The sequence below is a fragment of the Perognathus longimembris genome, chromosome 3 (assembly GCF_023159225.1).
Source record: "Perognathus longimembris pacificus isolate PPM17 chromosome 3, ASM2315922v1, whole genome shotgun sequence".
NCBI lineage: Eukaryota > Metazoa > Chordata > Mammalia > Rodentia > Heteromyidae > Perognathus > Perognathus longimembris.
Window position 1 is genome coordinate 91910300 of NC_063163.1, and position 15136 is coordinate 91925435.

At 49.5% G+C, this 15136-nt stretch overlaps 1 protein-coding gene and 1 long non-coding RNA gene across 4 annotated transcripts in view; both read right to left on the reverse strand.

The window, feature by feature from the left end:
* The window catches only part of Tbc1d10a (TBC1 domain family member 10A), a 51712-nt gene that overhangs the window by 16576 nt on the left and 20000 nt on the right, over positions 1–15136 (reverse strand). The window contains exon 3 of one of the 3 annotated variants that reach the window (XM_048343281.1): positions 12973–13497. Coding sequence is in view for 1 of the 3 variants with exons in the window: in XM_048343280.1 (XP_048199237.1) it covers positions 14524–14732 (209 nt within the window). In the remaining 2 variants the exon portion in view is untranslated. Of the gene's footprint in view, positions 1–12972; positions 13505–14523; positions 14807–15136 lie in introns of those variants that run through there. The other 2 variants (XM_048343280.1, XM_048343282.1) reach the window with 2 other exon arrangements.
* On the reverse strand, positions 3310–14513 carry LOC125349278. The gene is made up of 3 exons (XR_007210499.1): positions 13845–14513; positions 5674–5679; positions 3310–3320 (listed from the first exon to the last, which is right to left on the reverse strand). It is a non-coding gene; the product is annotated as an uncharacterized LOC125349278 (long non-coding RNA).

Below are 15136 nucleotides of genomic sequence, written 5' to 3' on the forward strand. Positions count from 1 at the left end.
CTATCCCTGAGCTCTTTTTTTTTTTCTCTCAAGGCTTGTGCTCTACTACCTTGAGTCACAGCTCCATTTCCAGTTGTTGAGTGGTTAATTAGAAATAAGAGTCTCACAGGGACTTTTCTGCCTGGGCTGTCTTCGAACCACAGTCCTCAGATCTCAGCCTCCTGAGTAGCTAGGATTACAGGTGTGAGTCACCGGCACCAGGCCCCATGATATTTTCTGAGTTCTTCCATCTGCTAGCTGGGAGGCCTCCTAAGCTTTAAATTCTTCTTTAATGGAACCATAATGCATACCCAGGATGGCAGTGACAAATAGATGCATACAAGGGTCTAGCCTAGTGGGTGGCTAGCAAATGGTAGCTCTTAGGGGATTGATACTTACAGCTAGAACTTTCACATTTTTCATCTGACTAGTCACCCCATATTATACACAGCCATTGGAGGTAGTGTACAATTTATTCCTCTTTTACCAAGGAAGTAATTGGGGCCTGGGAGATTATGTAATGATATACAAACCACGATTGCTGGCTTCTGATCCCAGCTCCACTACTTTTTTTTTTTTTTTGCCAGTCCTGGGGCTTGGACTCAGGGCCTGAGCATTGTCCCTGGCTTCTTTTTGCTCAAAGCTAGCACTCTACCACTTGAGCCACAGCGCCACTTCTGGCTATTTTCTGTATATGTAGTGCTAAGGAATTTAACTCAGGACCTCATGTATGTGAGGCAAGCACTCTTGCCACTAGGCATTATCCCCAGCCCTCCACTACTTTATAGCTGGGTGAAACAGGGAAGGACTTCTCCACTCTGAGTTTCGGGTTCTTCATTTCTAACACCAGGCCCATGCTACCTCCCCAGAAGGCAGCTATGACCATGTGCCAAGTACTATACCGGCACACAATTCCCCCAGGAAGTAGCACTTTATTACCTCCATTCAAGAATCAAGAACACTACAGTATGGCATGGTTGTAATCAACCACAGTTACACAACCTGTAAGTGGAAGCTGCCACTAAAGCACTAGACTAACAAATATATAAAGTGCCACACACAAGACAGAGCCTTGGTCTTTGTCACATTCCCATCTCTTCTTACCACCCTCTAAGTTGAGAGAGGCAGGCATGAAGAACAGTGGCCTTTCACAGCTGGATCTCCAGAAGAAGATGCCCGAGGAAGTCCATACCAAAGTGTAGAAAATCAGAAAGGAGACATGTAAGCCAGGTGCCAGTGTCTCGTGCCTATAATCCTAGCAACTCATGAGGCTGAGTTCTGAGGATCCTAGTTCAAAACCAGCCCAGGCACAGAAGTCTGGAAGACTTTTATTCCCAATTAACTATCCAACAAAAAACAGAAGTGAAGCTGTGGCTCAAGTGATAGAACATCGGCCTTGAATGAAAAATTAAGGAATAAGGCTCAGGCACTGAGTTTTAGTCCCAGTATATAGATACTATGTTAAAAATGAACTATACACTGACTGTGGGTGAGGATAGGAGGAAAAAACTGGGAGTGAGGCAAAAGGGTGACATTGTCCAAAAAGAAATGTACACAACACCTAACTTACATAACCGGAACTCCTCTGTACATCACCTTTATAATAACAATAAAAATAAAAAAGTGGGCTGGGAATATAGCTTAGTGGTAGAGTGCTTGCCTTGCATACACGAAGCCCTGGGTTTAATTCCTCAGTACCACATAAACAGAAAAAGCCTGAAGTGGCACTGTGGCTCAGTGGTAGAGTGCTACCCTTGAGCAAAAAGAAGCCAGGGACAGTGCTCAGGCCCTGAGTCCAAGCCCCAGGACTGGCAAAAAACAAAACAAAACAAATTAAAAAGTGGACATGCAAAGGTGACATGGCCAGTCACAGATCCAGAGCTGGGGAGAGAAGCACCTTTTCTAGGATACTAGAAGGGTGACCTACTTTGTATACTGGGCGACAACATCTCAAGTTCACTCCCCTAAGAGGTGGTAATGATTAAAACCATAAGTTGTTTTTTTAGGCCAGTCCTATAAGAAATGATGATGGGAAATTGGGGTGCAAGAGAGGATAGGCTGATGGTGTGAAAATGTCTAGCGGATAGGCATACAAGATCACCTGGTGAGCCATCCTTTCCCAGATAGCTACAGGGGCCTGGGGTAAGTGACCTGCCCAAGACCACACAGCAAGAGGTGTGGGAAAACGATGGTTCACAGCAGCCTGGTGCGCCTTCCTACAGCCTGCCCACTCTGCCTTGGAAAGGGCTGGTAGTAGAAAGGTCCCCTATAGGAAGGGAAAGGATCTGGCCAGCTTCACCCTCCTTTCCTCCCAGGGCAGGCCAGTGCTCGTCCTGCCTCTCCTTCCCATGAGGCATTCCCTGGCTCTGCTCCTTCCGGCCCGGGTCAGTGCACAATGGTAAACAGGTTCTCTCCACCCTCCACTGGCCTTGGTGCCCTGGGCCTCTGCCCAGCTCTCCATTTACTCAGCTCCACCCCATTCCATGAGAAACTGAATAAATGGCCTTCTTAGGACCAGCTTTGCTGGATCCAAAAAAGCGCAAGAGGGCTGTGAATATGGCCTAGTGGTAGAGTGCTTGTCTCATATAGATGAAACCCTGGGGTCGATTCCTCAGCACCACATATATAGAAAAAGCCAGAAGTGGTTCTGTGGCTCAAGTGGTAGAGTGCTAGCCTTGAGCAAAAAGAAGCCAAGGACAGTGCTCAGGCCGTGAGTTCAAGGCCCAGGACTGGCAAAAAAAAAAAAAAAAAGAACAAAGACTCACCAGGCACTGGTGGTTCATGCTTGTGAGCTGAGCATCACAAGCCAACCTGAGCAGTAAAATCTAAGAGACTCTTATCTCCAATTAACCACCAAAAAGCCAGAAGTGGAGGGGTGGCTCCAGTGGTAGAGAGCTAGCCTGGAGCAAAAAGACTAAGGGACAATGCTCAGGCACTGAGTTCAAGCCCTGGAACTGCCACAGAAAGAAAAGAAAACAGAAGGAAAGAAAGGAAGGAAGGAGGAAAAGCCAAGGAATCCCCCTTACTCTGGTACACTCAGATAGGAGAGGGTCCAGAACCGAATCCCCAGGGCAGCCCTCCATATAGACACAGGAAGCTAGAGACTACTTACAACAAAAGACATCCCCCACACCCCACGCCCCAGCCCAGCAGAACGCTGCTTGAAATTCCCTGTCAGGGATTGGATCCTCAGATCTCAATCTCACTGAGAGTACCCAGTGAGGACCTCAATTCATATATGAAACCCCTCACCCATCCTTTCTTTTCTTTTACATTCTTTTTCGTTTAGTTCTGAGATTGGGACTCAAACTCAGTACCTGCCACCTTCACCCAGTGGCTCACTGGCTCATTAGCTCTATCAACTGAGCCATGCCTTCAACTTCACCCATCCTTGCTGAATTACTAGGTTTATTGAGCTCATCAGATTTAGTCCTGGCTCACTGTTTTTATAAGGCCTTTCCTTTGCCTAACCTCCTTTGTGGTTGCCCCTTACTGCCTTTCTTCTCCAACAGAAACCATAGGCCCTGGCTGTCTGGTCTTCCTGTCCTCTGTACATCACTCCCTTACTCCTGGTCTGAGGTGTAGGTGTTTCTCCTGCTTCCCCCATCTCTAACTTGATCACTACAGGCCTTATTCAGAACTGCTTCGCGCCCACACCTGACCCCTCCTAAGCACTCCAGGGGCAGCACAATCAGCACCTCATCACATTCCTCACACACCTCTAGAGACTGAGCTCCAGCCTCTAAATCCACAAAGGTGAATAAAAGGCAGACCCCACCCTTAAAAAAATCAACTTGGCAAAAAAGATAGATGGGTGACTAAATAACTAGCACACCCTGAAAAAAGTACAAGAGCATGAAGTATGTGAAAGGTGTCAGAAGCCTACAAGAAGTCCCTGGGGGGGGGAGGGGTAAGTGCAGGTATTTAGATCCCTTCAAAGGTAACAAACTAGTTTGAAGGGTGACAGGAAGTGGCTAGGCTGAGAAAGGGGAAAAGGGCACACCAGGCAGCAGGCCCAGTATGTGCAAGTGTAAGTTAATAGGAAGGGCATGGCTTGTCTAGGGAATGTGAGCTGCCCTGCAGAGCGGGTCCAGACCTCCGCTCTGCTGAGGCAGCATTCCACGACAAGCTACTCTTGCAGGGCAGAGGCTCCAGTTTTACTCTCTACAGCATATCCAGGTCCCTGGATGACACTTAAACATGTGGTAACTGACACCTTACTTTGGAACCTCAGGCCTCTTTAGTTTTAGTGTTCTCCACCGTAGGCTGGGAATGCAAAGCTCCACCTGTAATCCAGGGAGGCCAAGCTCTTATCCATAGCAAGAGCTTGATAAAGGTCTCTCCCAGCTCTAGGTCTTGCTCAAAAGCTAGCACATGGCTCAGCACAGTAGTTCTAATAGTCAATTAACTTAACTGAATGTCTGTTGTAACATTTACCAGGCACTTGTTGTGCACCAGGCACCACTCAGCACTTAACTGATATTTCATTTAATTCTGCCTTCTAATGATCAACCACTCAATTCCCCACCCCCCCACCACACACACACACACACACACACACACACACACACACACACACACACACCTTTTTTTTTGCTGGTCCTAGGAACTGAACTCAGGGTCAGGGCACTGTTCTGAGATTTTATGCTCAAGACCAGCACTCTGTCACTTGAGCTCTTGCTCTACTTCTGGCTTTTTGTTGGTTAATTGGAAATAAGAGTCTCATGGACTTTCCTGTCAGAGCTGGCTTCAAGCTGCAATTCTCAGATCTCTGTCTCCTGAGTAGCTAGGATTCCTAATAGGCATGAGCCATCAGCACCTGATAGCCATCCCCTTTTGTAAAAAAGAAAATATTGGGTTTTTACCAAGTAAGTAATGGGTCCACAGTAAGCGTGGACAGTACTGAACTGAGTCCAGACCCTGGCCTCTGGCTTTGGCCTGTCTAATTGGCTGAGTGCACATAAACCTTGCTCTCTTCCCAAGAGCTTGGGGTGCAGTAGACTGAGAGCCACAAGCTGCATGATGTTTATTTAGTAAGTCACTTTTCCTCTCTAGGGTTTGACTTCTGACTCAATAAAATGGGGACTGTAAGGAGACATCTCACAGGATTAAATGAGGTGAGGGTAGGTGACAACTTGGCTCACCATACAAGTCCCTCTATGAATGGCATTACCATGACAATTATGGGAAGGTGGAGGAGCCATCCAGAGGCAGGAGGAAAGTCTAAAGTGGAGGAGGATGACGGTAATTATGAAGCAAACTTGGATTCTCTGCTAGGTAAGTGTCACCACCCAGCAGGGTAGAGGCCCCAGGCAGGTCTTTGGCCAAATGCTGGCTTGAAGCTTTCTGTAGGCCCCACCTCTGCTCTTGCTTCTGCTTTTGTTTATGGGCCAGTGAGAGAGAAGAGCAAGCTCTCAGTCATGGCTGTCTGAGTTCCCAGCTGCAAATGACTCAATGAGGAACCAATGGGGGTTGGGGGAGGGGGGAATTCCCAACCAGCTCTAGAAGGCCAGGAAGCTTCTGACCTCAAGTTGAGTGGGGACTGGCTTGTGTCTCACCCCCTAAGACCCTAGGGTGGGTGGACAGAGCACATGAGAGGAGCCAGATCATCACCCCCACACTGCCTTGCTTTCTTATGATTACACTGAAGGCCAGAGAATAATGCACAAGTGAGAGCACCACAGACACTGATACAGAGCCCTTACACTGAGCTGGGTGCCTTTCCACACCTTCTCTATCACCTTAATCCTCACAACATCTTCCTATCCCAATCCTACCACTGACCCATTTCCAGATTCAGAATAGTCACATGCCTGGAAAGTGCCAGAAGCTGGACTCAAAGCTGGGTCTACTGATATCTTCAATCTGTGCTCTCTTGAGCCAAGTTTAGATCAAGATGGAGAGGAGCCAGGTGCCGGGGGCTCACGCCTGTAATCCTAGCAACTCATGAGGCTGAGATTGAAGGATTGCAGAAGGCAGCCAGGACAGAAAAGTCCATGAAACTTTTTATCTCTAATTAACCACCAATAGAAACTGGAAGTGCTGTAGTGCTTGAGCACTAATGCAGTAGACTTCAATGAAAAAGCTGAGGCACAGGCTCTCTGAGTTCAAGCACCAGTATCAGAAAGACAGGAAAAGGAGGTCTGGGAAGGATCACTCTCCACACACAGCAGAGCACAGAGCCCACAGCATGCTGAGGAACACACGTTCCGCAGGCTCGCACTGCCTCCCTGGGCTCCTCACCACCCAGTTGCTCTAGCCATATCCTGGGGACTTGTAAAGGGCTATGTGTGGATAGAAGTTGTACCATCCCCACATTTAAAAAAAGAAAATAGGAAGTGGAGCTGTGGCTCAAGTGGTAGAATGCTAGCCTTGAGCAAAAAAATCTCAGAACAGAATCCAGGCCCTAAGTTCAAGCCACAGGACCAGAAGAAGAAGAAAAAATAACAATAATCTCAGCTACAAAAACAACTCAAGAAGCCAGTTAGGAGAAGTTGGGACTGGGTGACTATAAGACTTGGAAAGGACATATAGTGGCCACCTGCTTCTATGAGATAGGAACTTGGGAAAGAAATTTCAGGTTCTACTATGAAATCATAGAAATAAATAGGGAAATTACTTTCTAATAAAGAATGTTCTTAAATGATCTATGAAAAAAAAAGAAGAAGAAATTTCAGGTTCTAGGCCCACTTCTAAATTATTTGCTCAGCCTGTTTCCTCATCCATAAACAAAGTAGAATACTCCTAATGCTACCAATTTTCCATTGCTAAAGAGTTTCTGGCAGACTAAAAAGCTAAACAAATAAAAGCATTCTTCAACTAGATAATACTTACATAGGTATGGGGGAGGCTTATCCTATGCTCAGTGGGACCCGCACATGGGGCAGTACATGCTGGAAGCGTGGGCTTCTGGGAGATGTACTGTGGTGACACTTTACACTGAATACCCCCACATGAAGAACCTCTCAGGCCAGGTGCCAGTGGCTCATACCTGTAATCCATCCTAGCTGCTCAGGAGGCTGAGATCTGAGGATCAAGGTTCGAAGCCAGCCCAGGCAGGAAAGTCTATATAACTCTTATCTCCAATTAACCACCCAAAAAAGCCAGATGTAGAGGTATGGCTCAAGTGGTAGAGCATTAGCCTTGAGCAAAAAACATTAGGGACAGTGCTCAGGACCTGAGTTCAAGCCCTAGGACTGGTACTACGTACACACAAGTACACACGTACACACGTACACACACACACACACACATACACACATACACACACCCTAAGCAACCTTCTCAAGGTCACATAGCCAATGAGTAGCTTGGTGAGGCCCTGGACTTAGGTCTCCTGATCCCTGCTCAGTGATCTCTGTTTATTCTCTGCTCCTAACCCAGTTATCTTGTTTGACACACACAATCCTTTGTACACAGTCACACCTGTAACTACTTCTTAATGTCCAACTTCCCTGCTAGGTTGAAAGTCTTGTGCAGGTGGTATATAGGTCTCTATTCTCAGGCTTGCAAAGGGCTGCACATATACTAAGTTCTAGACGAAAAATAGAGCCTAAAGGTCAAGCCTAAGTTACAAACCACATGGGGAATGGGAGAGAGATGAAGCTGACTCCAACACCCATACTCCTGTGCTCACACACCAGCCTAAATCCATACTTCTAGGCAGAATCTTTCCTCTCCAAGAGCCACTGGTGGTACCCTTAAGTGCAGAGGAGTTTGTCTCACTTCCTCCTGTTCCAGCCACTGCACCTGCTCCAAGAACAGAATAAACATACCAGGTGAGGTCAAGCTGGCCTCTCCTTTGCTATGCCCAAAAGCCCAAATCCCACTGCCATATCACCCTAAGGTAGGTGTTCCCTGCCCTTAGGCATCCCTCTTCCTTCCTTGGAAAGGAGCCTGGCTCTCCTTGTGCCTTCCTCGCTATTCAATATGTTTACCAGGCAGAGCCCACAAAGCTCAGTTTTACTCTCCCCATTCCCTCCCCAATTGGGTCAGCCAACCCGCTGGCCTGCTGGAAGGAGAGACAAAGAGCCCCTTGATGGGCCCAGCGTGTGATCAGGCCAGGCACCTTGGGGAGCCCAATGCTGTGACAAGGCCAATTTAACAGCAGCCCACTGCCCTCTATAGAGGAAGACACAGTCGGCCTCTCTGTAAATGGAAGTTCAGGATAAGGCTCTGTGAGAAACCTACCCACCACCCATGAGTCCACACAGCCAGTCATACACCCAGCCCCATTTCTGCTCATAATTCTTGACCATTTCCAGATCTCATCATAGCTCTTCTGGCCTATCCTGGTTTCTCTCAACAGTCTCATCACTTGGGATCTGGCTCTCCATTCTGCTATCTTTCATGACTAAGCTTTCTGAAAATAAAAAAGCCTCAGCCTGGCATTCAAGGCTCAACTTTCTTCTCCAGCCTACCCTTGCTTCTGTCCTCCTGCCTGCCACTAGTCTCATCACTGCTGCTCTCGCTACACTCCAAGCTTGAATAGCTAGCTTTTGGGTGGACGCCTGCACATGGATTTCCTACTGTCCAATGGAATGTGCTTGCTTGCCCCGTCTGAGTCCTGGATAAAGGTCCACTTCTTGTAGGCTCCTGTAGGAAGAGCTGGCTGCTTCCTCCTATAGACCAAACACACACCTCGATTACAGCTGGCATAGCTCAACATTGTAAAGATTTGTTTGTGGTTCTGTTTTCTAAGCAGTCTTAGAACTCCTTGAGGCAACTAGACAGAGAAGGCTTGTTACAGTTCTGTGCTCCTTGTTCCAATCACAGGGTCTGGCAGAGAAAAGGGCACACAGATTGTCTAGGAAACAAGCTCCCTGCTAAAGTGGTTAAGCCAGGAAGGGTATAAAACCTTGGTGCTGGGAATATGGCCTAGTGGTAGAGTGCTTGCCTCATATACATGAAGCCCTGGGTCCGATTCCTCAGCACCACATATATAGAAAAGGCCAGAAGTGGCACTGTGGCTCAATTGGTAGAGTGCTAGCCTTGAGCAAAAAGAAGCCAAGGACAGTGCTTAGTCCTTGAGTTCAAGCCCCAGAACTGCAAAAAGAAAGCAAGCTTTCCCAGGCTGCTTTCCCAGGGGGAAGCTAAGGAACTGGACAGGACACAGTGGAATAGGATGGAGTAGAACAGATGGGAAAAGAGGATAAGACAAAATCAAACTTTGCGGTGTTCCCCCCCCCACACACACAAAAAAAAATCCTGCATAGGGGGCTTCTAAGCAGGTAAAGTAACAGAAGTGTTGGTATAGCAGTTTTCTCCCTGTCCAGGGAAGATCCCCGGGCCCAGAATAGTAGCAGATTTTCCATAAGCAGACTAATCTGCTAAAGGAGGCCCCCTAGCCCTCAAGTGTGCTGTTTGAAGGATAAATGAAGTGATTGGCTAGACACTGCCAATCAGGTGAATGATGGATTGTCCCACTGTAATGGGAAATGCCCCCTGGCTTGGGGGCTCAAGTGGGCAGTGACATGTAGCTGGCAGAGCATTAGAATCCCACTCTGATCTGGCTCCACAATTAAATATAATGGTTCTCCAAGTTTCAGAAGCCTCACCTGATACAAGTCCTGGATCCCTCTTTCCTGCCACTTTTCTAGTTTGGATAAGCTCAGAACACTTGCTTTTCTTGCGTTATTATAGTCCCTGCCTTGTCTATGTAATAACCACTTTGCAGTATTTAGGGGTCAAGATCAATGCAATGTGGGCTCAGAACATTGGGAGGCCTACGCCATGCTTCCACGACTTCCCCAAGGATCTTTCTCCCATTTGGACAGCACATCCTTGGATTTCCACTGTCCCCAGAGGGTCTGGGGATGTAGTCTGGTTTCTGTTCCCTGGATATGAGGGCCTTGGGGATGATGAAGACCCAGCCTGCTACATTCAGTTACTGAATGCAAAAGTGGAGAAACAGTTCTGCCATTTATCAGTGGGAAAATATGAGGCACTCTGTAGTCTATACTAAGTATGCCCATGCAAAGAAAGAAGACAACCCTTTCTCAAGGAAAGGGTGAAGTCACCTGGATTGGGGCTCACTGCTGCCTGGAGGTGCTGAGTCTCCCTTATCTATCATCAGGGCCAGAGATGGAAAGACAATGAAAAGGCCAATATCAGTCTCTAAGAGGCAACAAGGACATTCAGAGGAGCGCCTCTGTGAATGCAGGTTCTTTACAAACATCATTTTATTTAACTTCACAACTACCTTGCAAAGTGGATACTTTTATATTTCAAAGATGAGAAACTGAGGCCCACGAGTGAAGTAACACATCCAAGATCACACAGACAGCCGAACTCTAGAGGTCATAGGAAGGAGCACATGGCATCTTCTTTCCCATATCCCAGTGGAAACAGATTGAGTGACTGGACCTATGCCAGGCCTCACTGCCCCCCAGAGGTCCTGTTTCAGACCAGATGCAGAAAGGACAAAACATCAAGGAGTCTCCACCACCTTATCTCTTTCCCACAGCTTAGGGTTTCCTAGCAAGCGGACACATAGGCACCTTCCCAGGACAGCAGCTGGTATACAGACCCCCCTCCTACACCAAGCCAGGTCTTGTCTGAGGCCTAGAACACCCACAGGGCTACTAAACCGGCTTGTCTATTGAGGCTGGAAGAAAGGAAGAGAGAGAAAAAAATGGGAGGGCCTGTGGTCTAAATTCACAGGCCAGCCCCCACCCCCCCTCCGCCCCTCTTTCCATGCAGCTGCCTCTTTCCAGATGGGCCACCCAAGGACTGCTCTCTGCCAACTCCAGGCTCTCCTAGGATCTATAAGTGCCCAAGAAAAGTGAATGTCCTAAGCTTACAAACTAGAAAAGTGGCAAGAAAGCAAAGGAGGCAGGCTCTGGCTTGCCAGGAGGGCCTTGGCCCCACCTCAACAAAAACTGGCACAGACCAATTCACAGAGATGCCAATTACGCCTGTTTTATGATTTCCAAAGTTTCATGGCTGTCTTAATCAGCTACAAAATAGAGTGCCCAGAGAGCAGGAGACCTGACGAAGCCAACATTGCTGATCCAGATGTTTCTCCCTCAGCCCAGCTCAGATCCCTTGCTCCCCTAATAGGAAGCCAACGCCCACAAGATCCCAGAGAGCATGCTCCTCACCTCATCTGGCCTAAAGACTGAGCAGAGGGAGGTTGGGAGGGAGGCTGCAGCTCAGGCAGGCAGTCTTCAGAATCAACCAGGAAAAGGCAGAGGAGCAGAGGAGAGTGAGGAGCTTGCCTCTTCTAGCACCAGGATACCAGAAGACCTGGTATCCAATGTATATCCCTCTGGCCCTTCCTTACCTTCTCTTCCCTACACAGGTTTGTTCTGCCTACCCCCACAGGATGGAATAGAGAACATCAATCCTCCTAACCGTCTCAGCTGAGAACACCTGGTCTTCTTAGGACTTTCTCCAGCCAAGCCAAGAGAACTTATTGTGGCCCGCTCCTCTTTCTGTGGCTAGCTGCTTTCTGGCCTCTGGCTACTGTTCAAAAAAGCAAGCAGGGAACATTTCAGAGGTTTCCAGCAGAGCAGATTAACAAGGTATCTAGACAAAGTTGAAGACATAGAATAGCATAAGGCTGGCATCAGAAATTTTGGGTTTAATGCCAAGCTTTGCTCCTAACTGATGTAAAAAAAACTGATCACTTCTTTCATATCCACCTGTAGGATGAAGCCCATTTCTAAGGTCCCTTTCAGCTTTCTAACTTGGGATGCAGTAAATAAACACAGTTTTTCTCCAAGGCAGGAGTAAATGACAGCAGCAAGGTGGGTAAGCCTGGCCCCCACCCGCAGCCAATTAGGCCAATGAACTGATCATGACAACACATTCTAACTCCACTAGCCACCTGGTCACCCTCCTGTGAGGTACTTTCAGTTTTACCTGTCTGTCTGATACCCATTTTGCTGGAGCCCAAGGGCCACATTTAAGGATGGCAAAGGCAGTGAGTCTTATCCTGGGAGTCTGAAAGCCTAGGTCCACGTCCTGGTTCTGTCACTAAAAGGCTCTGTTCCTCCTCTCTGTGCCTCAGTTTCCTCTGTCTAATAAGGCAGGTTGAAACTGGTCAATCTCTTTAAGATCTCTTCCAGCTCATCCAGGTTATGATTTTTATCATCCACTCCTACCTGGTAATAAACAGACAGGTGAGCAAAACAGCCTGTTTTTCTTCCCCATTTTCACTGCTTGCAACTATCAAAACTGTTTTGTCTTTGAGACAACCTTTGGCCCAGAGTGGCTAAAGTGGACCTTTACTCTGTACCCAGAGTCTCCACCATCTCCACTGCAACCATCAATGCTAATGTTTCACTTCTGTGGGCCAGCACATGGACTTCTAGCCCTCATCCACGGGACTGGGTTCAGGGCGGTCACCCTGAAACTTCCCACAACTTCCCCTCTTATAGCCTTGGGCAGGGACTTATTCTTGGCTTCTTCAGAACCACAATATAAACTAAACAAGGGAGACCCAAGCTCTCCAGTATCAGAGATTTTGCTGACCCACAGGCTTAAGTGAGGCAAGGAGAGTTGTAGGCCTGGAACTCCACTTCAGCCCCAGCCCTACAGACACCAGAAATGTAAAGGGTATCTGCAGAGCCACATCCTGATGGGGGAGGAGGAGACACAGATGTCTGGCTGACTGGTTGGGAAAGACTACAGCCAAAGGGAGGTGCTCCCACTGGGGCCTCTCTGCTCACAAATACCAGCGGTATACCCTCATTTTTCTTCTAATTCCTCGCACCCTTAGAAGAAAAAGAAAAGGAACATTTTCTGAGCCAGTATTTGTACCAGTCACTCTGCTAGGTGCCTCCACATTCCTAATTCTCATTTAATCCCTTCACTACACTGTTGGTGTAACTGTTGCCTTTCCTGAGCAAACAGACTCAGGATCTTGCCCAAAGTGGCACAGCTAATAAGTGTGATTCCTAGACTGGCCAGTTCCCAACAACATCATCAGGCTCTGTACCCTGGGATCTGTTCAACTCCCTGGGAGATATGCAGGAAGAAATCTCATACCTTACAATTCAACAAATCTGAGCTCTTACTTCCAAGATCTCCACAAAAGAAGCAGGGAATTCCTTTCAGCTTTCAAGATCCCACCCCTGCCTGGTCCTTGGTTCCTGGTTATGTGGTACCAATTCAAACACACCCTAAGCCTCCTATCGATTCTCACAATTTCATTCCAAGAAACGGAGACAAAACCTCAAACCAGAGAGGATAAGAATAAAGGGTGCTCTCTTCAGTCTAGATTAAACTTGGATGAGCTTAGCCCGCTGTGAACAAGTGAGGAGGAAGGAGTGCTAGGGGAGAAGATCCAGGAGACCAGAGGCAACGCCCCTGAGGGGCGGGGCTTAGGTTTCTCCTAGGGAGGAGGCTTGGTGAATGAGAGTTTGGGGTGGCTAGAGTGGAATTGGATTCTCAGTTAAAGCATTTCCGTAAGTCATGAGAAAGACTGGGGGAATTTGGGGCAGTTATGGTCAGTCTGAGAAGGGAAGAAAGGAGATCTAGGTAGGGTCGTGGCTGGAATAGGGTCCCCACTGTCTGCTGAATGCGCGTCAAGTGTCAGTTCTGTGCATACTGTAACATGTGACAAGAAGGTTGAGATGGGAGTGGGGTCTAGGATCTACCTTCCCTAAGGGAACCACCAATTCACACCTACATCTCTGGGAGGACTGGGCTCAGGACTGGGTTCCGCCCTGTCCAGCTTGAGAGAAGGTGCCTCACCTTTCTGCACCAGCCAGCTGAGTACTTGGGTGCTCAAGGGTGGAGGATCTGAAAGTGCTACCCGAATTAGGGACCTTGTTTCCTCCCTCCTACTCACACCCTCCCAGATTTGGGTTTTGAGGAGGAAGTATATGTCCCCCACAGCATCCCTAGAATTTGCCAACTGACAATATGTCCTGGAGTTGAGGAGCTGGGTAGCTACTGGAAAGGGGGAGTGTTCTACCTACCTGTTGCCTGTGAGGGCCAGGAGGGGAGGGGACTGCCTGTTGGGGACAGTGGCAGCCCATCAAGAGGTCTGTGTGTCCTGATGTCAGGGTAGGTCTGACCTGGACCGGGGGAAGGGCCCAGCAATAGATCCCTTTTAAATCTGCTAAGGTTCCCTGGATGGGAGAGGATACAGGGAGGCAGTGTGTCTGTGGGGGAGGAGACAGATGTTTAATTATGATCTAGGCGAGTTGGGGAGGGGGCAGTCATCTGTGACCCCTAAGGCCAGAGCGGAGGCGCCGAGTTTGGGGGCTGGTGTCTGTGGTCGTCCCGCCGTCGGAGGAGGGCACTGTCCGTCCTTTTCGGGACAGTCTGGGGAGAGGGGGGAGGGGGAAGAGGAGAGGCGGGTTGGTTTGTGGGTTCCCAGATCGGAAGTAGGGCTGCCGATCGACCGATCAGGGCGGGCCTGTAGGGACCGAGGGAAGGGGTTGATGGCCCTGGCTGGGGGAGGGGGGTGGCGGGACGGGGACACGTCTGCGGGTCCTGATGGCGGCTCGGTCCGGGTGCAGGCCCGCCCCGCCCCGCGCAGGTCCCGCGCCCCGGCCAGGACCCAGGCCTAGATCCCCGGACGCTACTCACGCGCCCTCCGCGCCCTGCGAGCCCACGATGAACCCGAACTTGTCGATGCGACGCTCGGCGAAGCCGTTGGCCTCTGAGTCGGAACCCAGAGAGCTAAGCTCGTCTATGGTTGTGGCGTCGGGGCCCTGGGCCAGGCTTTCCCGGGTCCCCGACAGGCTTTCCCCGGCCGCGGGCGCGCGCGGCCCATTCTCCCCGCTGCTCTTCGCCATCCTGGCCGCGCCCGCCGCCTGAGCCCCAGCGGCCACCTCAGCCACCTCAGCCGCTCCAGCTCCCCGGCCTCCGCCGACGCCAACGCAGACGCCCCGCCCACTCGCCGCGCCTATTGGCCACCGCAGAGAAGGGGCGGGGCTCTGGGCGCAACAGGGAAGCTCCCTCCTTTACGCTCAATGGGCGCCGCGGACTCCATGCCCCGCCTACTTCTACTAAGCTGGCCCCCACCGGCCCGACGTGAGGGGGCGGGGAATCCGTCATCAGGGCCCCGCCTCCCCGCCCCTGAGAATTCACCTGGACTAGCTCTTCTGGCCTTTCCGGGTTGGCCGGGGCCGCGCCTGTCTCCCTAGTGGTTTTCAGGTAAAGGCCTGGGGCTTTCCCCGGGGATTCAGCTTGTGCCCGC